Raw genomic sequence first — 27,724 nt, forward strand, 5'->3', positions numbered from 1 at the left:
TGCGAGTTTCCCTTCCCCTGCCGTGTTTACTATTAGTTTTATGTCTTTGGTCCCACAGTATTTTGCTTCCTTGTTTTTACTGCTGCTTAGTTAACAAAGTGGAGCTGGGGCAGGAGAGGCTTAGCAGAGCCAGAGGCAAGATGGGGAGAGGGGGCTTGAGAGTAAACCAGGTTGGCACTTACAGGGCAGCAGGTAAAACATCAGATGATTTATTACATGTTTAAAGCAAGACTTGATGAAGCAAGGCCCTGCTATCTGCCGTGGCTGCTGGAAGTGTTTCTCTCTGCTCCATCAGGTCGAAGGTTTCCCATGGGGGTTTCACCAGTGCAGTGGGTATATCCAACACTGACGCACCCCTGTCTTCTCTCTTCCAGTTTTCCAAGGCTGTGAAGCACTTTGGAGAAGACACGGACAAAATTCAGCCTGACGAATTCTTCGGCATCTTTGACCAGTTCCTTCAAGCCGTGACCGAGGCCAAACAGGAGAACGAGAACATGAGGAGGAGGAAGGAGGAGGAGGAGCGCCGGGCACGCATGGAGGCGCAGGTGAGCGGACACCGGCGAGTCCGGCAGCATCCTTGGGGCACCTGAGGATGGCAGCCATGTCATGCTGTCCCCATGCTGGCCATGGTGGCGCAGGGAGCACTGAAGACTGGGCAGGGAGCTTCTCTGCTCTTAGATCCACTCACTTTTCACTGTTGATTGCCTGATTAACTCGTGACCAGCTATGCTGGCGAGGTCTTAGAGCTGAAACATGCAGCAGAGCTGCTGCTGCCTGTGGGCTGCTGTGACCCACAAGCAGCAGCCATGGGACTGTGACCCTCAGCCCATGGGTTGTATCACAGAATCATAGAATCTCAGGATCACAGAATGGTTTGGGTGGGAAGGGGCCTAGTTCTAGTTCCAACCCCTGTGCCATGGGCAGGGACACTTTCCACTAGACCAGGTTGCTCCAAACGCTACCCAATGTGGCCTTGAACACTTCTGAGGAGGGGGTATATCAATAACCCTGACCAGCTCTCATGCACTGTGCACTGGGGTGGGAAACGGCTCTTGTTCCATGAGTTTGGGGGTCCCCGTGCATGTGTTGGGCACTCCACAACCACCTGCATGGGAGTGAGGTGTCTTCTTTCCCTGCCCCTCCACGACCTGTAGCTGAAGGAGCAGCGGGAGCGGGAGCGCAAGGCGAGGAAGGCGAAGGAGACCGGGGAGGAGAGCGGCGAGTTCGACGACCTCGTCTCGGCCCTGCGCTCGGGCGAAGTCTTCGACAAGGACCTCACCAAACTGAAGCGCAACCGCAAGCGCATCACCAACCAGCTGGCTGACAGCGGCCGGGAGAGGCCCGTCACCAAGCTCAACTTCTGAAAAACAGACAGCAAAAAAAAAAAAAAAAACAAAAACAAAAAAAAACCCCGCGGGTTGGTCTTTCTGAAGTGGCTGAGGTTTCCTTTTTATTTCCATTACACTGCCTTGCGATTTAAAGCGAAACAGTGGCACGCTCTTTCTCCCTGCGGGCGAGTGTGTGTGTGTGTATATACTGTGTATATAGTCGGGTCGGGGGGCGCGGGTGGAGGTACGTGGGGCGGCTCTTGCGCTGGCGAGCGCCAGCACCGCCTCCTCCCCGCTCCAAAAAAGTAGTTCTCCCCATGCACAAGCACAATGCCGCGTCCGCGGAGCAAGAGAGGACCCAACCCAGAGCCGCCGGCGGTCCCCGTGGCCCCAAAACCAACGGGAAGCCGCTTCCCTGCTGCTCTCCTGCTCGGTTTCCCCCCGGGGCCACTTGCAGGGGACGCCTTGCACACAAGCCGAGCAGTTTAAAGAAGAAAAGAAAAAAAAGAGCAAAGTTGACTGAACTTTAATCCATGGTTTGTTTGGGTTTTTTTCCTCATTGTCGCAGTTATTCCCAAAAAGTCGCAGATCCGTGCGTTCGCGCTGGTTCCCGAGCTCAGCGCCCTGGGCGTTCCCAGCGATGCTCTTCCCGTCAGCCTCGGGGAACGCTCTTTTTCCTCTTGCCACCACCTTGCTAAAGGACAAACTTTACCCCAAAGTGCTTATCGCTGTAACGCCACACAGATGTATTTATACTGTTGCAACGTTTTCTGGCCCAAGACGGTGGGAAAGGTCGGTTCTCGGAGGAGACGAAGAGCATAAACTTTTGCTTTGTAATTTTTATTCTTGCTTTCTGTTCAATGGGACAAACTGTATCCTCTGTCAAGGTGGGGCGGGACCGAAGGTCTCTGAAATACAAAGGGGTTGGGGTAAAACCCGCCAGCTTTCACCCACCTTCTTTTCTTTTTTTTTCTCGGACACACAGAAGCAGCGATGCCAAGAAACACTTGTCTCTTAGCCAGGTCCTTTTTCGACTGGTTTGCTGTTCATTGTCATTGCAAATTTGTAAGCAGAACTACCTGTCAAATGTCAGTCCAAAAAAAAAAAAGACAAAAAAAAGAAAAAACAATAATAAAAATAATTCAGAGCTCTCAGGGAGTAATAATTTAAAGGTTTAGAAAATTAAGAATTGGAGAATAAAAAGTAACCACCATTAACATATTAACATTTCTATTCTTAAATTATGCTGAGTATATAGAGGACTGTTACTTTTTACTTTTATTTATTTGTGGTATGTTTTTTAAGAAAGCAAAACAAAATCTTTTTATACCACCAATACTTTTGTAATCCTTTTCTTTTTTTTGTTTGTTTGTTCTTTTTCCTGTGGAGAGATGAGTTTGTCCCTGTTGCACTAGATATTAACACTATTTGAAATAAGGTTGGTTGTTCTTTTTTTTTGTCAGATAATCGGTATTACTGGTGGGGTATGGGATGTCAGTTAACTATATGTACTGTATAGCAAAAGTGCTGTTTAAACTAATTTGTATAAAAAAATATGGTTCTAAGCACCTGAAGGCCGCGGGGTCTGTGTGCTGAGTGAAAGCTGTGAAATCTCTCTCGAAGCAGAGTTGTCAAGAGCTGTGGTTTTACCATTTTGTTCTTTTCTTCATTGCAACTTTTAACGCACTGTAGATTAAAAAAAAAAAAAAGAAAAAAAAAAAAGACTTTCTGAGTAGCATTTAAAGCAGTAATAAATAAAGCAGGTAAGCGCAAAAATAAAAGTCCAGCACCTCGTATCCAAGCAGCTGCAAAACCTGCAGATTGTGTTCAAAGGTGGAGTTAAGCACTTTGCTTTAAGAAGGAGGGGGAAATAAGGACAAAAGGTAATGATAATACTATTCCTTAACTAAAGTGCCTCTATTTATATTTTTTATTTATGGCTGAAAAAAAATGGGGCTGATACAATTGAGGGAATGGACTATGGGGGGAATTGAAAATATGTAAAAATAAGAAGGAAAAAAAAAAAAGGTTAAAAAAAGAAAAGTCTGGCCTCTGATGGTTTAAGGAATGGTTGGTCACACGTGTTTAATTCGAAAGGCAGTGGGAGTTGGAAAGGGTGATCCCCTCCTGGGGTCCCTGGGTGCCAGCACCCACCCCAGCTCCTGCTTCCACAACCCCAGTGCCACATCAGGACCTTTCCTGACAGATTTCCTCTTGCCCTTCCAAACCTGTTGGGTTGTTGGTTTTTTTTAATTGTTTTACAACAGCCTGGTTATTAGGCTGACTTTACCATTTCTTTGTTTTCTTTCCAGAAAAAAAAAAAGGAAAAAAGAAAAAAATATTATATCTGTAAAAATAAATACAAAGGCTGTGTGCAGGTAATTCCATGTGCCATTGTCGAAAACTACTTTTAGATTGGTGCTGGTGTAAGTAGCCACTCTTTTCTCTTGGGTGTGTATTTTAAAGATGATTTTTTTTTTTTAATAATGCCAAAAACAAACAAACAAAAAAAAATCCATAATAATTTGTAAACTAAAGTATATGTCTTGGACCTTATTAGCTTCATAGTGACCAAGGTAGTCTGTTAGGTGCAAGGATGTTAGTAGTCTTAGCTAGTGGGAAATGCTGTGTAATGTTATGAGACTGTACATTTTCTAAGATGGCAATATGCAATAAAGAAAAACGATTTCGGTGAGTGTACATGGCAGAGGCATGACTTATTTTCTAGGGGAAAATAATGGGATAATTGGGGATTGAGAGAGGTGTTGAAGAAAAGGCTCTTTGAGGGTTGCTCTTTTTCGGGTGTGTTTGCGGGCTTTTCTGGGGTTGGCTGATAACCCCACTTCACCCCTTCCCTGCATGCTGGGTTTTAGGTGGTTGAGGTGTTTTCCACCCTGCTGGATTTTAGGCAATGAGGGTTTTTTCCACCCTCCAGGCTTGCAGCATCCTTGTCCTCACCCAGCTGTGGGCTCTGAAACGCCTCCCAGTTAACAGCCTCATTCATTTCTCCCTACTGCATTGTTTCTAATGGCTGTTCCCACCTTGGTGGGAACTTTTCCAAAAGCCCACCTGGGCTTTTCAAGGATCCTGCATCGAGGCAGCTGCCAGTTTTGCATCATGGGATTGAATCATCTCCCTTTCTGCAGGAGACAGTGCTGGCTGGGCTGGCTGGTGTGCCTCTAGCAAGCCTATCTAGACACAGCAGAGATGTTTTCTTGGCAGTAGCCCAGACGCCTCCTGGCCTATTCCCGCTCACTGCTGCCTTTCCCACACACCTTCCCATCCATGCTCTGTGCTGTTTTCTTCTTTTCCCAATGCTCTTTGCATGGGTGATCTTTGCAGCACTCATGACTCTGCTGTCTGTAGCAGTGGGAGCATCTGCACCATGCTCAGACCCATATGCTTTCCCGTTTGATCAGGGCTTTTCCAGAATAACCAGTAAGCTGGCACTGAGCCAGCACAGATGGGGCATCTAACACATCCCTGGGCTTCTTGGGGATTCCTCTGGTGCGATCCCACCCAGCACTGGGACTGGCAGACACTGCAGCTTTTTTCTATTTATATCCCATTGCTGGTGTTTTCCTACCACAAAGCGTATTTATGCCCCAGTTTTGGCCAGATTTAGGCTGGTGGGGAGCACAGGGATACAGTGAAGAGCATGGCTTCCATCACAGCACCCAGCAGTCATGTGGGCTGGTGATGCCATGGGAAAGCAGCCCTGGGCTGTGGTGAAAGGGCCCAAGGAGAAGGGGAGAATGGCTTCAGCTGCTCTTTCCGTTATAAATCCCCGTGTCCCCAGCATAGGGCTGATGGGGGTTCATCCATAAATGGATGTGAACAAGCCAGCCACAACCTGATGAGGACCTGAAATTCTGGTTAATGGCAGGTTTCCTGGGTCACACCACTCTGTGACAAGGGATGGTCCCCAGGGTGGGGGGTGGCAGTGGGAGATGTAAGCAATGTCAGGGCATAGCTTTTTATTCAACCAAGATATTTGAGGGAAGAAAAAAATCATAGTAACTTGCAAGCTTCATAGCCTTCAAACCCTTCCTCAGGGCTGGATTAGAAGCATCTATGGCTTAAGAATATAAATGTGAGATACAATGCTTGTCATCCATGAGGAAAGGGGACCAGGGTGGGTGCTGTGCTAGACTGGCACAGCTGTGCTGTGTGAGCCTATGTCCACTGATGTCCTGGCTGGGGGCGGTTTCACCTGAAAAAAGGCTTCTGTGTCCCAAATCCTGGCTGTTCCCTCCAGTTACAGCCATGAGCCAGCACACCCTTGTGTGCTGGATGAGCCAAACCTGCCCAGACCCGCCGGTGCCAGGGGAGCTGCCGGGCATGGCACTCCTGGAGGAATTGCCCCATGGGGCCACCCGAGTTGGTGGCACCAAACCTGCTGAGCCAGCCTCGGCTGTGCTCCTCTCCAGCCCAGTGGCTTTCCCTGTTGCCCAAGGCTGGGGTGACTGGGAGTCCTGCAGGAGTGAGGAGTGGCAGGTGTCATCTCCCGCACTCAACCTGTTATCCGTGGCATCACACCCCAGCTTGGAAAAGATGAGTCAAGAGGTTGAGGCAATGGCCTGATGCAGACACAGCACTGCATGCAAAGCTCAGCTGAGCAAGTTGGACAGGCATGGCTCCCAATCCCACTGGCAGCACTGCCACTTTGTGCCACCAGCAAGGAGTTGCAGGGTGCCGGGACAGCAGGAGCTGGCTGGATTTCATGTCCAAAAATACTTATTTACTCCTGTCAGACTTCAATATCCCTTCTGGAGCACAAGTTTGATGAGGAGCATCTGAGGGAGCTGGAGGGGCTCAGCCTGGAGCAAAGGGGGCTCAAGGGGGGACCTTCTGACTCTCTGCAACTCCCTGAAAGGAGATTGTAGCCAAGTGGGGGTCGGGCTCTGCTTCCAGGGAACAAGAGACAGGACAGGAGGAAGTGACTTCAAGTTGCACCAGAGGAGGTTTTAGGATATTAGGAAATATTTCTTCATGGTAAGAGTGGTCAAGCCCTGGCACAGGCTGCCCAGGGAAGTGGTGGAGTCATCAACCCTGGAGGTATTTAAAAGACATGTGAATGTGGCACTTGGGCTTGGCAGTGCTGGGCTAACAGTTGGACTCAATGATCTTAGATATCTTTTCCAACCGAAATGATTCCGTGATTCTAAACAATTCTGTGATTCTGATTCTCAAACCCCATAAAAGCTGATTATTTCTGTACCAACCTGTGCTGTGGGTGAACATGCCCTTCAAACTTTGCTTCTGTGGGGGGACAGGAGAGGTCAAGCTGACACAAAGGCAATGGATGCAGGAAGGAGGTGATGAGCCCCATCTCCATCCTGTCTTGTGCAGCAAATCCTGCCAGATATCTCTCCTGTGATCTTTCTCCCTGGCATTGCTTGTGGTTCTCCAATAGATGCATGTAGAAAGGAGAGTTCTCTGTTTGAATCAGAAGTGCTCCGATCTGAAACCCCTGAGCATTTCATATTATTTTTAGCCTTTAAACCAGGCTTGATGAGAGTGTGCAGGTGAGCCAGGGAGAAATCCTGTGCTGCTGGGCCCCAGCAGAGCCTCAGCAAAGGCAGCACCACCATCTGCTGGCACGTTCCAATTTCACCATTTTAGAGCTGTCAAGTGCAAAATCAATTATGCTTCTTGTATTCCTCTGTGATCTCTACTGTGGTCTGAAAAGTTCTCCAGATAAATGCTAAATTTTCTTTATAAGTTTCCCCCAGCATGGTTGAAGAGGGCTAATTTTAATTCTGTCCCTCATAGTTCAAGTCAAATAGCCAAAGGTCACAGCACGTGGCTTCTCTGTGACTTCTGACAATGCCTGACCTTCAGGCTGGTGCACTATGTGTGCACGTGCAGGCAACACAAATACACGTTTGTATAAGACAAACTAACTCAAAACAGTTTCATGGGTAATTTGAACTTACTTCCATGGCTTTTGAAATTATCACAGAGTGCCCCACTCCACTAGAGTGCCTCCCCAGGGCTTGTGCCAATGCCAGGGTCTGTGTTGGGAGCCTGTTTTGTGCAGGCTCCCCTTGCTAAAACCCAGCTTTGCACTCTGTTGTCACCTTGCATGAACTTGAAATTAAGATGGAGTTTCCCAGTTCCCAGGACAAAATCTCTAAAGGTAAGTCATTGAATTGCCATTTTTCCATTACTTTCTTGCCCATATTCTGGCATTTGAGCTCTCAGTTCAGACATGGCTGTGCAGGGGTAGGACACACACACTGTGTATTTGGGCAACAGCAAGTACAGCTGCCCTAAACCAGGGCTATCCCGGGCACAGCAAGTCTGGAGGACATAGCTTTGTTCCTGCTGCCTAACCCACCCCTTTGGCCTTCCAGGACACTGCTCTAAGAAGGGCTGGGACTGTGCCCATGACTTTACCCGGGCTTTGGGTGCTGAGGACTACTGGGAGCTTTTCCATCTACTTGAATTTTTGCCTGTGTACCTTCACACAGCTTTACTTTGCCAAGCTCTGTGCAGAGCATCCCCTGGGTTCAAGGAAAGGTGAGGAAGTCCCAGTTTTGTGCTTCTCCCAGCTCCCGATCTCTACCTAAAACCCATTTTTACTGTGAAATCAGTGAGAAGCACTCAGGCAAGACCTAGTTTCTATGGCAAATCTTTCCAATTTAATAGCAGGAGGCGATCACCATTTGAGTTATATTTTCTGGAAAGAATCCACAATTCAGACGCTGTATTCAGAACTTGACATGACCTCAGGGATGGTATATTACCAAATGTTCTGTAAAATGCACCAGACTGAGCACAGAAGCCACAGGCGCAGGTCAGGGAGAAGCACAAGTGCTGCACAGCACATTAGATTTCACAGGAAAAAAATAAGTGACCTGGTTACTCAGAGCATTTTTTATCCCTGATGCTGAGATTAATTCAGAGTGTGTTGTTAAATCAGGTAAGCAAATTACATTTACGTGGTCGCAGGGAATTGCTGGGAGAGCAAGATGAGTTTAAAGAGAGATTTATCTTGGTGCTTTTGTCCACATCTATGACCCTGAGGGATTTTAATTTGTAGGACCCATCCAGGGGGTTTGGTTCCTCACCAGATGCAGCACCAGCATCCTCCCAGCTGCCCTGCACTGTGGTGGGATGGGCTAGCCTGGTGCTGGCCACCAGCTTCCCCTGGGAGCCAGCCTAGCATCCATGTGCAGCTCCAACCTGGGGAAAATTTTCACCTGCAGCTCTGAGAGTGCACATCTCAGTGAATCCCTCTGGTCAAGCCCCAGGTGTAAGCAAAGTGTTTCACCCTGTGCATCAGAACTGCTGGCAGAAGTTGGTGGAGATAGTCCTACCACCTTCAGCCAGACTTGCTCTGCCCCCTGGGAGAAAGAGAGATGTTCCTCCGGATGTGGAAGCCTGATCAGCACTGAGTATTTCCATTCCTGAACTACCAGGAACTGCGGAATATAATTTTCCCAAGTGACCTCCCCAAAGTCACCCCTGCTGCAACTTTCTGCTTCTCCTCAAGAAGAAGAGGGCATCCCCATGTCTGAAGGGAAAGCAGACATCTGGAGCAAACTGAGTTTTGCAAACACCTTTAACTCTTCAGTGCACACAAAAATACCCCCCCCCCCACCAAGGAAAGGTGCAATCCTCTGTTCTGAGCAAAGCTTTAAAAAAAAAAATGAAATCTTCGTTCTGTTTGTGAATCCCTTTAGATGTTCCCCTTGTTTATTAGCTTCTGATCTGACTATGCAAGAGATAAGACTAAAAATAGTTTATAAAGGGAGGACTAACAGGTGCATAAAATTAAGGATCCCAAGTATCATATATATATTCTCCAATCAGTTTTGTGGGCTTCTGGAAGTGCTTGGCTTTGCAGAGGAACCTGGAGGATCTCAGTGCCAGCAAGACAAGAAATAACACAAATAACAAGTGGTTCCTCTCAGAGTGCATGTGCTTCCTCTAGTCAATCATGGCTGTATCCTGCTCATCTTCCATGATCACCCCAGAAGCCTGTGGGCACACCGATGTGCTGTGTCACCCAGCACAAACAGCCCCAGCAAGGCTTCAGGGCTTGATTCCCTGACAGAGAAGTGCTGGAGGGTGTCACCACCTGCCCTCCTTCTGGCACAGCTGCCTGGAGAGGAGGAGGTCTTTGCGAGTGAATCCCGTGCTAGATCTGACTCTCAGCACACATCATGCTGTGTGGGAATTCCTTTTGCTGTTGAGTCCCCCTTGTCAAATCTCCTCTGGCTCTGGTCACAGCCTCCTGGGGTCTTCTTGGCTGAGATCATCCATCACTCCCCAGCTAGACTAATGCAGGCCTTGGTGTTGCACCCTGGGGTTCCCGCTACTTTCACTTTGATTTCCTCAGTGACTCATCCATTTCATGCCACTGAGGGGGATTTACAGTCTGCCTCTCCACGTCATTTTTCCTCCTGCTTCTTGCAGTGGTGATATCCTAGGAAAAAATATCCAGAGATGCAGAGCTGTTCCCTAAGCAGTTCAGCTGGGCTGATTGTAGATGCTTCGAGACCCAGGCAGTGTGCTGCCAGCAGCACGGTGTGAGAAACCACTGCTCCTTTGCAAATTGGGAACAACAAGAGGGCTGGCCATGGTATGGATAGAGCCTTGTCCTCCCACATCCAGCCAGCATAGCACAGCTGAGCATGGGGTCACCTAATCCTAGATCCCACTGCGGGTTACTCCTCCTGCAGGATTTGGGACCATTTTATTCTTCTGGTGCTTAGTTACTACCTTGTGGCTCTGTAACTCTTTGCAGAGTTACAGTTATTTAGCAGGTCTAGATGTGCACCCACTATTTATCGTGAACAGCCAGAGTCACTATATAAAAACACAAAAGCAGCTGGAGTGAAGAGGCAGTTCTTCTGCTGAACTAAGCACCCTGTCAGCATCAGGACTGATCTCACCAGGCCTCCAGCTGCAGGTTTTGCAGCTCTGGGGCACGTGCAGCACGGCCGTTAATTAGCTAGCGTTGCACAAAATCAAACTTTTCTGATGTGCATTCCAAATTATTCATTTCAGACTCTACAACAAACCTTGCAAAGAGCAGCACGTGTGGAATCTGTCCTTCAAACCGGGTTTTGGAGAGTGCCCTTAGGGCTTTCACCGCATCAGCTGCAACCTTTGCTCTGAATGCTTGTATTTGGGATGCAGCAGTCCTGAAGGCAGAGTGGCTGATCTCATTTAACAGAAAGAGGTTTTTCTTAGAATCATTAGTGGAAAAGCTGTGCTTAGGTCTCTGCTGGCATCTACTGGATACACAAACCAACACCAAGTGCTGAAAGGGAAGCAGCAATTGGGGATCTTACACCCAAGCTATCCCGGTTCTGCTGATTGATGACAGGTATTACAGCTCATCAGATTGTCACTTATAAATACTGCTAATCGGGCTGCTAATTGTTCACAGTTCACAAATTATGCACACAGCATTTGTTTTGAACAGAGACTTCATCCAGAGACTAGGAAAGGAGTGGAAAATAACTACTTAGAAGAATCTAATGATTAAATCAGAAGGAAAACTACCACTTGCCTGCAGTTGGAGCAGTACCTTCTAAAATGCTTGTCATTCATCAAGACCATATTTTTCTTCTAAAATATAATGCATTAGTTAAATCAGTGGCATGTGTAACACTGCCAAATAATAGGGCACTCTTAAACTGATGGTCAGTATGCTGGAAAGTCAACAAGGGACTAAGAGCCCAAGGACTCATTTTTAATTTGTCTTTGACTAATGTTGTCACTGTTATTCAGGGTTGAACTGGTCTTCAAATCATGTTAACTGCTATGTCTCTTATGCCAAACATCCTGCACTGACAAACTAACATGAATTTTGAACTAAAAAAGTGTCCCAGTATCCTTGTGGAAATGAGATTGCAATGCACCTTGTCCAGGCTCATCTCAAGGGAGAGAAAAGGAAAGAGCCATGGCTGGAGGGTTGGAGCCTCAGAGCTAGCTTTACAGTGTCTAAAACCTCAGTGTCTTGCTGTCTTCTGAATTCTTCAGCCCAAAGAAAGGGGCTCTCTAAGCAGGGTGACACCAACATGGGCATGTGAGAGATGTGGGGGTGATGTCCCACAGTGGTTGGGCCAGGAGCCACACCCTGCAATGTTTTCTCACCTGGGAACAAGCAGCTGTGACCACGGGCAGAGTTTTCAGAGCTAAACAGTGAATTAATCCTCTGCTTTCTTTCTCACAGATGAATACGTGGAGCTATTTTTAGGTACAGGGACAGACTGACACACTAGTTTGTGTGCTAGCATGGTAAAGGCCTCCTCACCCACTCTGTAGTGCTGCCTGAGAGGCAGAAACCTTCAGCACAGCTGGGACACAGCAGCATTTAAAGTACCATTTTGGCAGGCAACCTGCAGCCTTTAGCATGGTTTGTGTCTCTCTCTGCTGGTTGTGGTTTATTTAAGACCCCTCACCCTTTGGTTGGGGTTTTTTAAAACATTTAAAACTTTTAAAAATGTGGCTGTAGAGACCGGTGTACCTCACTAGTTCAACAGCAGCTGAGGGAGCTGGTGGGATTCAGCCTGGGAAGAAGGAGGCTCAGTGGGGACCTTCTCACTCCCTACAACTCCCTGACAGGAGGGTGGAGCCAGGTGGGCATTGGTCTCTTCTTCCAGGTAATAAGTGACAGGACAAGAGGAAAATGCCTCAAATTGCACCAGAAGAGGTTTAAACTGTTTACTATGGAAAATTTCTTCATGGAAAGGGTTATCAAGCACTGGCACAGGCTGCCGGGGGAAGTGGTGGAGTCACCATCCCTGGAGGGATTTAAAAGATGTGTAGCAGTGGCACCTGGGGACCTGGGTTAGTGGTGGACTTGGCAGTGCTGGGGTAATAGTTGGACTCAATGACCTAAGAGGTCTTTTTCAACTAAAATGATTCTATGATTCTAAGATTATGAGAAGTACGGGCCAGGCACAGCTTTAAAACACAAGCTGGCTCTCTACTGGAGCTGCAGCAGGTCCATGTCAAAAAGGATCTAGTCAAGAATGCAGCCTGATTTAGTGTTTCACAGAAATGTGCTAATCTGTGATGGCTCAAAGACCACAGCCTGCTGTCCTCATTCAACTCCTCACATACAAGACTAACATATGGGCACTGACCAATGCTTGTTAAAAACGTTTTAAAATATTACTTCCAGCTTCACTACCACCTTTTAGCTGTGATAGTTCCACTCCTGGAGCAGCTCCTCTGAAACCTTGTGGTCGACCTCAGTCCTGACATCCCCAATCCTGCCCTTGCCAGAAGGAAAGGCCACAGAGATGTTTACCTGGCCTGTGGTGCACTGGTCAGGGCATCAAATCAGTAGAAAACTAAACCAGCATGAAAAAGAGGGAGTCAATGGTTGTTTAGTGTCTGGGCTAGTTAGCAAGAGTCAGCTGGCGTGGTGGGGACAGAAGGGACAAGAAAGGTGGCCAGAGCCAAGCACTGAGGGAATCCCCTTTCCAGGGGCTTTTAGCCACATGGTCTCTATGGCAAATTATCCCACACCTATCTCCTTGTTACCCCCTGCAACTACCTAGGTAGGAGTTAAATCTAACCTTGCCATTCACAACCACCTTTTTCCATTTACACTAGCCATGTGGAAGGAAGGGCAGGTATGCCAGAAATTCCTGTCCCACCCTTCCAACAAGCCACCAGTGTTCACTTGCTGTCAAACAGCTCCTGTGAAAAGCTGTGGCTCTTCTGCACAGCTCCTCTCTGAAACAGCAAGAAAACACTGCTCAACTTGCAAAATCCAGTAGCTGCAGGGCAAAGCAGCAGTGCTGAGTAGTCAAAGGTCAAATCTTTTCCTAGTGGACTTCAGGAGCATCACAGAAGAAAGTTACAGTAATGCTTAGACCATGGAAACCAGCTGCACTAAAATTTCACAAACAATTATGTCTCTCTACTATCATTCATCTGGCAATTTTTCAGAGGAGTTCCCTTCTCAAGGTTGGCCTGAGAATCATGACAGGCTGAGACACTTTCATGTCCTGCATAAAAGACAATTTATTTCTTGTCTCACAGAATAATGACAGTGTGTTTACTTGCGTCACAAACAGTTGAAAAATCCGGTAAAACTGAAACATTGTATTTTTAAAGCCTGTACACGGAAAAACACTGCCCACTTCTTACACTTAACTGTGGCAAAAACAAAGGAAGGCCCAATCTTAGTTTCTGATTCAAAATACTAGTTTAAGGCTTTAGGCCTTCGAACAAAAAGATTACACTGATAAATTAATACAAATTTATGCCATACAATCACACTTCTATTGTGTTATTTTCCTTCCTTTTCAACACCAAACAGAGGTGGTTTTTATACATTATACTCCAATGGATTGCTGCCATCAATACAATAATACCTGTTCTCTGCATATACAGATTTTTCACATGCTGAAGAGCACACAGGGAGCACATGGTATTGCTTTACCTCTCCTTTCAGATACCTCTCCCACACAGCTTCTCTAAACACAGTTAAACACTTAGAGACAAGAGACACTTCAGGTGAGTTCAAAAAGAAAACACACACCTCAGTGACACCACAGTCTGTGGTCACACACTTTTCCTCAGTCTGTCTGAGGAACTCATGTTTCTCATATTCACAGTATTTAAAAAAAATATCTGCAAAAAAACCAGAAAAGGCCACTGAAATTTGACAACTGAGGTTTCATCTTCCTTTCCCTCCCTCCCAGTATCATACATCTTCCCTTTCAAAATTACTGGTTTTTTACGCTTCAGAGTTTAAATTAAAAAAAAAAATAACCTTAATAGATCCCTTTTTTAGCCTGTCTTACAGTCTTATATGACTTTATAACTATTGGCACTTCCACATATAATGGGTTAAAGCAACATTATCCTGCCATGATGCATTTTTCACAGTGTGATATTTTCAGAGTGCCTTCCAGCTGCCAGTGCTCAGCTTTCAACAGCTTTTTTGGCACTTAACAAACAGTTCACACAGTCAGTCAGTCAGTTTGGGCTGCAGTGGTGTGTTGGCCTCTGAGCTTCACTGTGGCACTTTCTGCAGGACTGGAGCAAACACTGTTTTGTTCTTGCAGTCGAGCTCTTGTGTAGGCTGGGCTCGGAGGCTGTCACCAGTGCATCAGGCCTGCTGAAAGGAAAGGGCTTCCTTTCCCTGTGGAGCTCTCGCTGCTCGCAGTCTGGGCCACCAAACCAGAGCTCGCTCACACAATGGAGAAGAAACCACACTATGGCTCGTGCGCAGTCCCATCTCTCCAGTTTCCTGGTAGTCTGGCTGCAAAGGGCTCCAAGCACTGGGACTCTCCCCGCCTTTCCTCAAGGAGACAGCCCCGGGACCCAATGCCTCCATCCCGGACCCCTGTCCTTTCAGAGGCTGGTGTCGATGGCGCCTGCTTTGGTCTTCAAGGTGGTCTCAGAAATGGTGTCCGGCTGCCCATCCCTACAGAAGAGCACAGCAGGAGTCTTGCAGGCCCACATGGCCACCTCTCCCCCGCTCGCCGGGCTAGAGGAGGACAGGGCGCTGCCAGGGGGGCCTCTGTGCTGATTGATGTAGCGTTCCCGGACACGGTCAGCCCGGCTGCGGGGCTCCAGCTGGGGGCCTGGGACCGACAGGTAGGCGACCATGTTGTTGCGAGTCCTGTAGCCCCCCTCCCGGCTGCGCCGCAGCAGCACAGAGATGTTGGGGTTGCGGGCGGCGTAGATGAGGGGGTTGATGGCGCCGTTGGCCCAGGCCATCCCGCTGGCCACGGCGTCCATGGTGGGCGAGAAGGGCAGGTGGCCGGCGGCGGCGGCGAGCCCCAGGATGCAGTAGGGTCCCCAGCAGCAGATGATGGAGACGATCATGATGAGGACGGTGGTGGCCGTGCGCATCTCCCCGTAGGCGCGCAGCAGGTGCCCGTAGGTGGTGAGGGGCCGCACGCGGCTCTCGGCCAGGCGCACCGCCCGGCAGATGTTGAAGTGGCAGAAGCACATGACGGCGAAGGGCAGGAGGTAGCAGAGCACGATGAGGGCCGCGCCGTAGGGCGGCCCCAGCCGCGAGGAGCCCCAGGGCAGCACGTAGACGCAGCGGTAGGCGCCGGGACGGGCTTCGCGATGCCCCTCGCCCGCCAGCCCGTACCAGGGCCCGGCCAGCGCCAGGGCGCACAGCCAGACGGCCGCCAGCAGCTGGGCAGCGCGGCGGCGGCCCATCTTGTGCCGGGGCTGGCGCACGATGGCACAGTAGCGGTCGAAGGAGAGCAGGGCCATGGTGAGCGTGGCGGCGATGCCCAGCCCGGCGTGCAGGGCGGCGCTGGCCAGGCACAGGCGCTGCCCGAAGAGCCAAGCGCCGGGCGGGCGGCTGAGCAGGCTGAGGAAGGCCAGGGGCAGGCAGAGCAGGGCGCCCAGCAGCTCCGACAGCGACAGCGACAGCACGAAGGCGTTGGTGACCGTGCGGAGCTGCCGGTGCCGGGCGATCACCAGCAGCACCGCCCCGTTGCCCAGCGCCGACAGGGCGAAGATGAGCAGCAGCGCGGCCGCCTGCGAGGCCAGCGCCGCCGCCGACCACCCGGCCGGCCCCGCCGCCGCCGCCGCCCCGCCGCTCTCGTTGCCGCCGCCGCTGCCCCGGGAGAGGTTTCCCGGCTCCATGCGCACCTCGTGCCCCGGCCCCGCCGCGGCTGCAGAGGCGCTGCCGCCCGCCCGCCGCTCCCGGCCCCGCCGGCCGCTGACGTCGCTCGGCCGCCGTTGCCCGGGGAACCCGCCCGGCCCGGCCGGGCCCCCACAGCCGGGCACGGGGGCCGAGGGATGCCGGGCATCGCGGCTGGGCTGCGGACGGGGATCCCCCCTCACCCCAAACCAGCGTCATCGCCATCCCAGAGTCCGGGATGGGACCCCCCCAGACGCTGTCAACTCCTCTCCCCTCCTGGCTGCTCTCCCCGTACAGCCCTGCAGCCCATCACGAAGGACCAGCAACCCCCAGACGCTTTGGCAGAGGCCAGGACCACCTCACCCCACACTGGCGTCATTCCCATCCCAGAGTCGGGGATGGGTCCCCATAGACCTTTTTCTACTCGCAGATCCTGTCACCCCCCCTCTGCTCATATCCCTCTCCCCTCACATCCCTCTCCCCTCACATCCCTCTCCCCTCCTGTCCCCCTCTCCATCATGAAGGACCAGCTACCCCCAGACACTGGCAGAGGCTGGGACCACCCCCCTTCATAGAATCATAGAACCAGCTGGGTTGGAAGGGACCTCTGAGATCAAGTCCAACCCTTGATCCACTACCGCTGCAGTTGCTAGACCATGGCACTAAGTGCCACATCCAATCTCATCTTAAAAACCTCCAGGGACGGAGAATCCACTACTTCCCTGGGCAGCCCATTCCAATGGCTGATTACCCTCTCTGTAAAGAAATTCTTTCTAATATCTAACCTAAACCTCCCCTGGCACAGCTTAAGACCATGCCCTCTTGTCTTGTTGACAGTTGCCTGGGAAAAGAGACCAACCCCCACCTGGCTACACCCTCCTTTCAGGTAGTTGTAGAGAGAGATGAGGGCTCCCCTTCCCACTCTCCACGCTGGGGGTTGAGATGTCACCAGCTGTAGGGTTGAGGAATCCAGTCAGGGACCCCCACATGGGCACAGGACCCTGTCCCCCTTCTTTCAGCCATGCTGGAGCTGCCTGCCTCTACCTGAAAAGTTTCCTAGGGATGGGGCTAGTGAATAGCTAATGAATGCTGCATCCCAATTAATGGCTGAAGAGCTTAAAAACATTCTGTGCTGGGCTTTGTGACTTGCTGTCCCAGCTCTTTCCTGCGAGCAAGGCTGGGGGGCTGATCACAAGGGAGAAGCCCAGAAGCTGAAAACACATGGAGGAGTTTGGTCCTGCAAGCATGGAGGGTGTGCATGTCACTTGTTGCTCCTCAGGACCAGAAGCTGTACAGGATTTACTGAGGGGTTACAGGAAAGCTGTGAGCAAGAGCTCCAAACACTGTCCTATAAAAACTCTCTTGGCAGCACAGGCATTCTCTGAATGAGGGGATTTTTGTTCATTCCCATTCCAAAGTTATAATTTTCAACTTGGCAGAAGAAATTCCTCCCAGGCGTTTTGATGCCACTGTTTTCCAAGCTCACCAGTATGACTTTCTCCCTTCTGCTGCAAGAGCTCCTGGGAGATGATCATTTTCATTTTCATGTCTCATTTTAACAAGTGCACCCAGACACTCCCACAAGTGTCTTCAGTAAACAAGCACCACTTTGTCCAGAGACACAGTGGAAATGACAGGCCATGAGTGGTCTGAAGCTCTGCTCCTGCCACTGCAAATGCTTGGTTTGGTTTTTCCATTGGCAATCCTCCCTTGGAAGGACTCTGGCAAAGCAAACACTGATTGCACTCCACTGCACAAGCTGCCCCTGGACTGAGACAAAATCATCAGTAAATAATTACCTAAGGTCATAATAGCTCAGACCTTTGAATACAGCTGCTCCTGTTGAAAGTTAACCATGGGGTATTTGCAGCCAGTGGTCTGAGATAAGCCAGAGAGGAAGGTTTAGGGAAGCAGCATGGCACGCTCACGCAGTGGGGACAGTGGGAAATTCATCCCCAGCTCTGGGATGCAGGAGAGATCTGGTGGAGTGAAGCAGGTGTAATGGAGGAAGGAGGTATCTGGACAGGCCTAAGAAGGGAAGACAGGGCATGAGACAGAGCAGCATGGCTGGCTGCGCAGGACACAACAAGGATTCAAACCAACAGCCATGACACACACAGTAGAATCCTGGAAATGTGCTCTGGGAGGGAAAATAAGAGGAGAAAGGAAGTGTTTTCAGCTGGCATTTAATACGAATCTGGTTTTAAAATTCATAATTTTCAGATATAGAGAAGGCACATAACTTTGAAGACAGCTCTCCAAGATCAGTTCTGTTTTCTGTGAGTAATTACTGGGGAAAAAAGAAAAAAAAAGAAGAAAAATATTATGGCTTCTCAGAGCAGCCCGTTTATGCTAATCACAGTGCACCCAATATGCTCATCACAACAGGGCAACACAGCTTGTTATCTTGAAACACGGCAGATGCTGTCACACCACCCAAAGCTGTTCCCGTTGCTCTGGCATATCGCAGCAAGAACAGAAATTCACAGGCAGGAGAAGCACAGCACCACCAGCGAGACTTTGCCATCACCCGTGGCTCGGGTCACTTGAACAAGAAGCCGTATTTGAGTGGGTCCTCCTCCTCGACAGTGAAGGTGGCTGTGCCAGTGTAAAAGGCTTCTCCTGAGACTTCCACAACGACAGCGTTGTAGTCGCCAAACTTGGCTTCCTGCAGAGGGATCAGGATCAGGACAGAGGCGACAGCAGGTTTCCACACTCCCAACCCCAGAAAATGCCAGTGCTACCTGGTACTTATGCAGACACCCCTCTTGGAGCACTGTGCTCTGCCCAAGTGCATCCCAAAGTGTGCAGCAGCCACGCAACACAACAAGGACTTACTGTCACTTGCTTTTCTAATTAAAATCCTTGAAGCATGAGGTTTATGGGAGGGCAAGACCCTCAGGCACCTCCCCCTTTCCACATGCTCTTCCCCAGGCAACAGAAGGGCTTTTCTGCTTCCCCACTGAGCCAAGGCAACAGCAATTTTCCAGCAGTCCTTGAGACAGGGGGAAAGACCAGCACAAACCACTTGCCTTCACTGCCTTCCCAGTGAACAAGGAGCCTGTGGTGCTGCTCCGGAAGGTTCTGGTCTGATTCAGCTGGATGAGTCCCTTATGGTACTGCAGGGCAATGCGAGCTGTCACACCCGAACCTGTCGGACTTCGGTCAACCTACATGCAGAGGAGATGATGAACCAGCTCTACTATTCTGGAGTTTCATAGAAAACAGTATGGCTCCCCTCAGATCTCTCTGGCACCTTGATACTGTGCTTGGGGGAAATCCCTCTAGCCCAGGGTTTTGTGCAGAACCTGGATATATCACAGCGGGAGGTTTGGGGTACTTCTGGATTGCGATTAGCTTTGGCACACTTATAGGGATGGATGATCTAATAAATATTGAGGCTATTTAGGGAGCACTCGAAAGCTTACCAGCATCACAACAAAAGGACTCAGAGGGGCTAAGGCCACCCTGCCCCTGGGACATTCCTATCAAAGGGTTTGTAGGTATAAACCTTTCTAAAAGGTCACCACCTAAGATGCACAGAAGTATTTCTGCCATTATGAATTAAAACAGGACATGTGAAATGACAGTTGGCTCTTCAGAGACATGACTAGCAAAAAGTAATCACTGCCCAAACTGAGCAGCAGAACTGTCCCTCTTCTCTGCAGAGGACGTAAGAGGGGACAAAGGTGGTGCCTCATGTGCCTGAGGAGAGCCCATTTCTGTACCTGCTCATCTGCAAACACACAGATGTTGGTGGTGGGCTCCTCACTAAAGGCATCTTTCCCATCTGTCAGGATGGTGCCGTAGAGGAAAGCCAGGTCTTCACTTTCAGGGTGATGAAGTTTGAACTGGGAACAGCACAGAGAGGGTCACACACAGCAGCAGCATGTGCAGTACAGCTTCCATGAGAGACCAGAGGAAGGGGACAAGGCCACACTGCTGCGTTTCCACCTCTGCTTCTGCAGTAACAGAGATGGACGCAGCAGCAGCTCCTTCTTACGTCCTTGTAAGGACTCTGAGATTCACCATGAGGCTGGAAGGATGGGACTCCCCCCCTCCTGAGTGTCTCAGTCTGGTGCAGTCACCTCGAAGGGAATGTGCTGGGGTGCCACAGTGCTCCCCCATACCTGTTTCTTCACCGCTTCTGTCACTGCGCTCGCTGCACTGACAAGGTCTCTGGTCTTTGAGGAGCACACATCGAGGCCCAGCTGCTCGGCGCTGAGGAAGGCGTAGAAAGTGCCGCCGTAGCCGATGTCAACCACCACCTTCCCATGGCCAGGGACGTCAATGGCCAAGTCTGAGCAGAGAAAGGGAGGGAGGTGAGCAGGGCCAACCGTGCTGAGCCATGGGCTTGCTTGCATACGGAGTGAAGGAACCTCACTTCACGCAAGGGCAGTGGTTGGGACGATGTGTAGGTGCTCCCATACATGTGATGCCTTATGCCACCCCGACAACCTCTGAAGAGCATCAGAATCAGGGACGGATCTGCCACATGCCCCTCAGCCAGGCCACCAGCCCCCAGCCCCCCCAAAGCCCACTGCAGCGGGCCGGGCTCCCACCGGTAGCGGCGGCGAAGGCGGGCACGCTGTGGAAGCGCACGGGGTTGCCGCTGCGCCGGCCGTCCCAGGGCACGAAGGCGGTGACGGGCCCGCAGGGGCAGCGCAGGCGGACGGCGGTCTCCGGGCGGGCGGTCTCCGGCACCAGCCCGTAGTCGAGCGCGAACCGCCCGAGGGCCATCACGGCGTGTCCGCACATGGCGCTGTAGCCGGCGCCGTGCAGGAACAGCGCCGCCAGGTGCGCGCCCTCCGCGGCCGCGCCGCCGCGCACCACCACGGCCCCGTACATGCCGGCGTGCCCGCGCGGCTCGTGCACCAGCGCCCGCCGCAGGTGGTCCTGCGCGGCCGCCACCTCCCGCCGCAGCGACAGCAGCGACAGCCCGCCCGCCGCCGCCGCCCGCTCCGCCACCTCCAGCCGCGGGATGATGCGCAGCGGCTCGCCACCCGTGTGCATCTCCACCGTCTGCAGCACCGGGCCCGAGGGCGAGTGCGGCGGCAGCGCCCGCCCCGCTCCGGCTCCGACACCGACACCGACACTGTCACCGCCGCCCCGCGCCGCCATCGCACCGCGGGGACGCGCCCGCACCGAGGCCGCGCCCGCACCGAGGCCACGCCCACACACCAGAGGCCACGCCCACGACAGTGACAGAGCCACTGTCAGAAGCCGCGCCCCGTTTGAGGCCGCGCCCACCCCCGCCCGGAGCCACGCCCACGACAGCGGCGGCTGCCAAACCCAAAGCCACGCCCCCCTCTCTACCACGCCCCCATGTCTGGCCCTGCCCCTTGTGGGTGCCCCGCCCACATTCTCACGCAGGGCCCGTCCCGTGGCGGAAGCGGAAGCGCCGAGGCGGAAGTGTGGTGGCGGGGCGGTTGCCGGGTAACAGCGATGTTCCGCGCCGGTAGGACGGGCCGGGATTGGGAATGGGGATGGGGAAGGTGATGGGGTTGGGGATGGTGATGGGGTTGGGGATGGGGATGGGAAAGAGAGTGGGGGTAACGATGGGGATGAGGTTGGAGTGGGCTCGGTGCGCCTCTCGATAACAGCCCCTGTCTGCCGCGATCTCTCCGCAGCCGTGGACATCCAGCCCGCCTGCCTCGGGCTGTACTGCGGCAGGACCGTCCTGTCGGTGAACGGCTCCGTGGAGACCTACGGGGACTGCGGGGTAAGTGCGGGGCTCGGCCTGGGCACGGGGTGGCCCCGAGCTCGGGCTGGGGCGGGTCCCGCCGTGAGATGGGATCGATCCCCTCGAGATCGGGGCGCTGGGGTCGCCGAGGGCGGGGAGAGGTCCCTGAGCTAAACAGGAACTGCTCCGTGAACGTCCCCTGGAAGGAGGTGCTGGAAACTCGATCCCAAACCAGAGCTGAGCGGAGGGGCTGGAAAAACTGGAACAGGACGGGATGAGGTGGAGAGCTGTGCTGAAATCACTCGGATTTAATTGGATTTTATTTTTGAGGGAGAGCAAGATCCAGGGAGGGGAGTAAGAAACTGGGGGACAGTGGTTGTGAGCAGCTTGGTGGGTAAATTGAATCATGCTTCACCCTTGTTTCTATTAAGAAGCAGGAGCCAGACAGAGCAAGGCCAGTGTAAGCTGAGACATTACTGATGTTTTTGTTTCATCTCTTTAAACATTTGATCAGTTTCTTGCCCCAGTGCTGCCTCACGCTGTTTGTCCAGGAACTGCAATGATGTGCTGTTGTTCCTCGGGTTGTAAATCCCATCTCTGCTCTCTGCAGGTGTGTCCCAGAGGTCAGAGGACTGATGACAACAAGATCTGCAGGGAATGTACAGGATCTCCAGACCGCTATGACTGGCTCTACCTCGGCTTCATGGCCATGCTGCCCCTGGTCTTACACTGGTTCTTTATTGAGTGGTATTCTGGAAAGAAGAGGTTTGTGTGGCCCTTCTGTAGATATGTTGTTTAAAAATGGAAATCTTGTATCCACGAGTGATCAGTCAGAGATGATGAATTTAACTGTCCAGCAGTTCTTAGAGTTCCAGCATGGTTTGGGTTGGGAGGGACCTTAAAGGCCATCTGTTTCCACACCTCCAGTCATGGGCAGGGACATCTTCCACTAGACAAGGTTGCTCCAAGCCCTCTCCAGGCTGGCTGTTGGTCAAGCTGATATGGTAGCACATAAGCTTTGAGCAGCTGGAGGGGGATTTATTTGCTAATGTAAGGGTCCTGCAGATCCTTTTTGCCAGTCAGTGTCCTCGGGGCATGGTCTGTATCTGTTTAATGATGCCCACTCCATCTGCCAGTTTGGGCTGGATTGGGTTTCCCAGCAGGCAGGAGTAGTGGGTTGTGTCATCCTCTCAATCCTGGGTCAGACCTCTCACCCACAGAGGCCCTGGTCAGTGCCAGAGAATGGATCTGAGTTCTCTCTTTAGGATTATGTATTCTGGGCATGGTACATCAAGGAATTTCTGTTAAAAAGGGGTTTAAACCCACAGCTACCATGTGGCCATTGGGTGCTAGACTAGAACTTGGAGATGTTGGGTGCTAGACTAGAACTTCTAAGAAGTAGTGACTGGAGTGTACTAAACTGTCCCTGCCCATGGCAGGGGGTTGGAACAAGATGATCTTTAAGGTCCCTTCCAACCCAAACCATTCTGTGATTCTATAAACACTGAAAACATAGGGGACTGGGAGAGTTTAATATATGAGTATATACAGAATCATGGAATCAGTTAGGTTGGAAAAGACTTCTGAGATCATCAAGTCCAACCCATGACCCAACACCACCTTGTCACCTAGACCATGGCACTAAGTGCCACATCCAGTCTTTCCTTAAACACCTCCAGGGACAGTCTTTAAAAAGGACTTGCATCTTTGAAAATGTTTCTTATATCATATGTAACAGCATTACCCCTTCTGAGACATGTGGTGTGTTATCCTCACTGCTGCTTTCTTTGCCCATTTTACACACCAAACCATCTGAGATTGTAAATGAGTTTTCACACTCAGCTTCAAATACTGAATTTATCGAGGCAGAGCTGCCCCAACCTTGGTCACAGCGAATATTAACTCTGCAGGAGGTTCTGTCCTGCACAGGCCTCTGCTTTTCAGTCGGCGTTTAGATTTCCTGTAGAGTTAGAAAACCAGTAACTCTCTGTGTTGCCCCTCAGCTCCAGCGCGTTGCTGCAGCACATCACAGCCCTGCTGGAGTGCAGCATTGCAGCAGTGGTCACCCTGCTGGTCAGTGACCCCGTGGGGTCCCTGCACATCCGCTCCTGCAGGGTGAAGAAGCTCTCGGACTGGTACACGATGCTCTACAACCCCAGCCCCGACTACATCACCACAGTGCACTGCACCCACGAGGCTGTCTACCCCCTGTGAGTGTGAAGGCTTTTGTGCTCCTGTGTGTCCCTCTCTTTTATACAGCTGTGTTTGTGTCTGTGCCTCTTCTCAACACTGCAGAAAGTGTTCAGATGCAGCTCAGATCAATGAGTATCAATACCCTGAAGTCTTTGATGCACTGAGCTGTTTTATATGAGAAACATTTCCCACCACTTAATGACTTTCTGAGTAACCAGAGAAGGTGGCACAGTCCAGGCTGTCAAACAGAATCACAGAATCAACTGGGCTGGAAAAGACCTCTGAGATCATTGAGTCCAACCTGTAACCACCCTGTCAGCTAGACCAGGGCACTGAATGCCATGTCCAGTCTTTCCTTAAACACCTCCAGGGACTGAGACTCCACCACCTCCTTGGGCAGCCCCTTCCAATGTTTAATCACCCTTTCTATGAAGAAATTCCTCCTGATGTCCAACCTGAACCTCCCCTGACACAGCCTGGGACTATGTCCTCTCATCCTCTCACTATTTAGCTATGAAGCTCAAAGCTGCTTTTTTTTTCTTTTTCTTTTCCTTTGCTACATCTTGACCATTTCCCCCTTGGAAAAGTGAGCCCATCATTCCGCGTTTACATCCTTTGGTTATAAATTCCTTAGACTTCACTGACTAACCCCAAATTCCCTGGTTGTGACTTGAGTCTCCATGAGAAAACTGCACATTTGAAGGAATTTCTGTTTTTTTTTCTCCTCAGGTACACCATTGTGTTTATATATTATGCATTCTGTCTTGTGTTAATGATGCTCCTTCGGCCTCTCCTGGTTAAGAAAATTGCCTGTGGCTTGGGAAAGTCTGATCGATTCAAAAGCATTTATGCAGCACTGTACTTCTTCCCCATCCTCACTGTGCTGCAGGCTGTGGGAGGAGGCCTGCTCTGTGAGTTCTCTCTTAATAACAGTCATAAACATACCTGTAAATGCACACTAAGAAGTGATTTATGGGAGGGAGGGAAGGGACACTTTTTGCTTTGGGAATAAGGACATTGTTTATTGTGAGGACTCTGACCTGAAAAGGTTGCTCATTAGTAGCCCTGACCTCACTAGGCTCCTGACCCACTGCTTTGCCTCAGCCAATGCTGCTAGAGACTGTCCCTTTCCCAAAAAAAGGAATAGAGTGCGTTATGAGAGGAAATTACTTCAGAGGGAGTTAATTCCACTTTCTGCTAAGGCAGAGTTTGATTTTGGAGATGGATTACAGTATAGGTTTGTGAAGATAGGGTATTTTTGGTTTAGCTTCCAGCATCCTTGTCACATGTGGAGAGGTGCCACAAAATCATCTCTCAGCCTGACTACTTTTCTTATTATCTGCCCTTTCAGTTTGTGGTTTAAGTGTACAATAACTCCACCAAGAAACAGTAGAAGTTTGAAAAGCTCAGTGAGAGCTGTTGTGGAGTTGTGCTTGGCTGACCCCTATTGCTGTGCACGTGTGATGTGCTGATGAAAGATGGGCTGGAGTTTACTTCATACCTGTGGTTATATGTGGAAAAACTTTCTCTGAACTGTAAATCATGCCTTTTTCCTGCTAATGTCTTCCATGTTTGCCTTTAGATTATGCCTTCCCATACATCATACTGGTGTTGTCTTTGGTTACTCTGGCTGTTTACATGTCTGCTTCTGAAGTGGAGGTGGGTAAACATGTTTCCTATGTTAAAACTCAGATTATAAAAGACCTGAGTGAGCAGAGACTACTTTGTCTCTTGCCTTTTCTCAGCAGTGTATTTTGCATTTAAGCCTCTTCCTTTATGCATTCTCCTCTTGGCTGGAGGAAGCTCCTGTGAGACTTCCCTCTCATGGTGCACTGCTGCTGGAAGGGCTCAAACACAGGAGCCTTCATACAGTCCCTGTGTTCTGCCTGTAACATCTCTTAAATGTCAGGAACTGGGGAACAGGCTGAATGCTAACAGGATACTGTGTTTATTTTACAAGTCTTTCAAGGATCTTCTGGTGAGGAAGAAAAGGCTCGTTGTCCTCTTCAGCCACTGGTTGCTTCATGCCTATGGAATCATCTCCATTTCCAAACTGGATAAGCTTGAGCAGGACCTGCCATTGCTTGCCCTGGTTCCTGCCCCTGCCCTCTTTTACCTGATGACAGCAAAGTACACGGAGCCATCACGCATCCTCTCGGAAGGGGGAAATGGACATTAAAAGGAGCCTGTGCCAACAACGCCATCCCAGTGATCTGGATCAAGCAATTTAGTCATGCTTTGGAAACTCCTGTTTTAAAGGAAGTTGTTCATGTGCCAGACTTCTGGTGAAACACCTCTGGTTGAGACTGTATAATATCAGAAAGCTGCACTTTGTATTCCTCATAAGTATCTGGTATAGATCAAAGGGAATGTCTTTGTCTCTATTTATCACTGTGAATCTGTATAAAAAGCTTGTGACACGTTCTAGTACAGCGGTTTGCTTGTGTATGTTCATTTCCTAATACAATATTTGAATAAAACAACAGAACTTGGTTTTCAATAGACTTTAAATTAAAAAAAAATAGAGCTTGAATATGCCAGAGAGCTTGTTGTTTCTCATCACATACTCTAGTTTCTATCCCCCACCAGTGGAAACAGACTGTCTTCTTCCTTCCATCAAAAGATGAAACATGTTGTGCATGATTCCTCATGATGTTTGGGTCTGACTGCTGGGTAAAAGGAGAAGAAATGCATTGTAAAGTTCACTATAAAGTATAGTTTATGCTCTGTGAGCTTCGTGTAGGGAGACCTGTTCATGTAGGGAGAGCATTAAATAGATCAGATTAAAGGTTTTCTTTTCTTGGTAGTTTGGTTAATAAAAATAATTGGAGATTCTTTGTCTCCTTAATGAAATGCCATTATCTCTGCTTTACATTCCTTGAAATCCTAAAGTGAACACCTTGGTAAATATTGTTAAAACTCCTGAGGCTGCTCAGAGGTGAGTGTTTGGCCTTGCTGAGTCAAATCTCCACTGACAGACTTAGTTTTCTCTCTGTGTTGCATTTAGGGATTAAGGAAGTAACTGAGCATCATAAGGAAATCAAATGCTGTCTTTTCTGCCATGTACAATATATAATTTGCAGACACTCTGATCTAGAGGACAGTTCTAAAGGTAAGGGATTAAAACTCATGTTAGAACACCACACCTAAGGACTGTTCCTCTTTCATGGGCATTTCTGTGTATGGACTATATGCATTGGTTTTAAATGTTGGGCTGTGTCTTGTTTTTGAAAAGATAACAACAGCTCCCAGGTAACATCAGGTGTAGTAAAGAGTACATTTTTTGCTAGTTCTAGAGAGTCATCTGTTCCTTTTGAAAGCAGAATGAGGGATTCTATTAAAAGCAGAGCTTACAGGAAGACAGTGCACCTCGTGGACCTTGCCTGAAATCCCCAACCACTGACCTTACAGCTTGGCTCCAGTGCTTTAGCCAAACTTGGAATGTGAAATACAAATTAATAAAGTCTTTTTATCACCTTTTCTCAGTAGCATTAAAAAAAATTTATATATATAATGGCAACCAAAGAGAGAAATACACACAGTTTGGAATGACCAAGCAATGTTTTTATGGTGGTTCCTTGTGAAGAAACCTGCCCTGAACATTTCACACAGAAAACACTGGCTCTGGCTTTCAGATGGAGTAGGATTCTCTTCTGCTGTATGTTCACCATCTTTCTCTTCTCTGCCTGACTCCTCTGACATTCTCTTCTTCTATAAATCCATCATTTCTCTCCCTGGTTCCTGATCACATTATCCAGACTCAATGATTCCAAAGTAACCTGTAAGCCATTGCCTTTCAGCTTATAAAAAAACACATTCTGTAATCAGATGATGGTCATACAGTGACCAAACCTGTGACTCATTACAGATGAGACCTCTGACTCAAAAAGTAAAGCAGATATCTGGCAACTGTTCACATCCCTGGAA

At 49.9% G+C, this 27,724-nt stretch overlaps 4 protein-coding genes across 7 annotated transcripts in view; 2 read left to right on the forward strand and 2 right to left on the reverse strand.

The window, feature by feature from the left end:
* Positions 1 to 3,050, forward strand: part of DAAM1 (dishevelled associated activator of morphogenesis 1) — a 94,634-nt gene extending 91,584 nt beyond the window's left edge. For all 3 annotated transcript variants that reach the window (XM_051769818.1, XM_051769821.1, XM_051769819.1), the window contains 2 exons: positions 375 to 545; positions 1,155 to 3,050. In XM_051769818.1, the coding sequence (XP_051625778.1) occupies positions 375 to 545; positions 1,155 to 1,364 (381 nt within the window). In that variant the 3' untranslated portion in view covers positions 1,365 to 3,050. The remainder of the gene's footprint in view (positions 1 to 374; positions 546 to 1,154) is intronic.
* A 10,100-nt stretch (positions 3,051 to 13,150) lies between these two features.
* GPR135 (G protein-coupled receptor 135) lies at positions 13,151 to 16,043 on the reverse strand. Its single transcript, XM_051769822.1, has one exon. It carries the CDS (start codon positions 15,921 to 15,923, stop codon positions 14,667 to 14,669), a length of 1,257 nt encoding a protein of 418 aa, XP_051625782.1. The 5' UTR covers positions 15,924 to 16,043; the 3' UTR covers positions 13,151 to 14,666.
* Positions 16,044 to 18,091: 2,048 nt separating this feature from the next.
* Positions 18,092 to 21,045, reverse strand: L3HYPDH (trans-L-3-hydroxyproline dehydratase). 2 transcript variants are annotated; one of them, XM_051769823.1, is made up of 5 exons: positions 20,484 to 21,045; positions 20,052 to 20,221; positions 19,650 to 19,772; positions 18,954 to 19,091; positions 18,092 to 18,589 (listed from the first exon to the last, which is right to left on the reverse strand). In XM_051769823.1, exons 1-5 carry the CDS (start codon positions 21,040 to 21,042, stop codon positions 18,464 to 18,466), a joined length of 1,116 nt encoding a protein of 371 aa, XP_051625783.1. In that variant the 5' UTR covers positions 21,043 to 21,045; the 3' UTR covers positions 18,092 to 18,463. The 2 variants fall into 2 exon arrangements, with proteins under 2 accessions (XP_051625783.1, XP_051625784.1); XM_051769824.1 differs by having other exon boundaries at positions 18,092 to 18,585; positions 18,950 to 19,091.
* Positions 21,046 to 21,258: 213 nt separating this feature from the next.
* JKAMP (JNK1/MAPK8 associated membrane protein) lies at positions 21,259 to 26,330 on the forward strand. Its single transcript, XM_051769825.1, has 7 exons — positions 21,259 to 21,379; positions 21,552 to 21,643; positions 22,215 to 22,369; positions 23,608 to 23,814; positions 24,527 to 24,708; positions 25,380 to 25,456; positions 25,758 to 26,330. Exons 1-7 carry the CDS (start codon positions 21,367 to 21,369, stop codon positions 25,974 to 25,976), a joined length of 945 nt encoding a protein of 314 aa, XP_051625785.1. The 5' UTR covers positions 21,259 to 21,366; the 3' UTR covers positions 25,977 to 26,330.
* The last annotated feature ends 1,394 nt before the right edge of the window (positions 26,331 to 27,724 follow it).

Source organism: Manacus candei, unplaced genomic scaffold (assembly GCF_025592945.1).
Source record: "Manacus candei isolate 608988 ecotype Guabito, Panama unplaced genomic scaffold, ASM2559294v1 h1tg000113l, whole genome shotgun sequence".
In the NCBI taxonomy this organism is placed as follows: Eukaryota; Metazoa; Chordata; class Aves; order Passeriformes; family Pipridae; genus Manacus; species Manacus candei.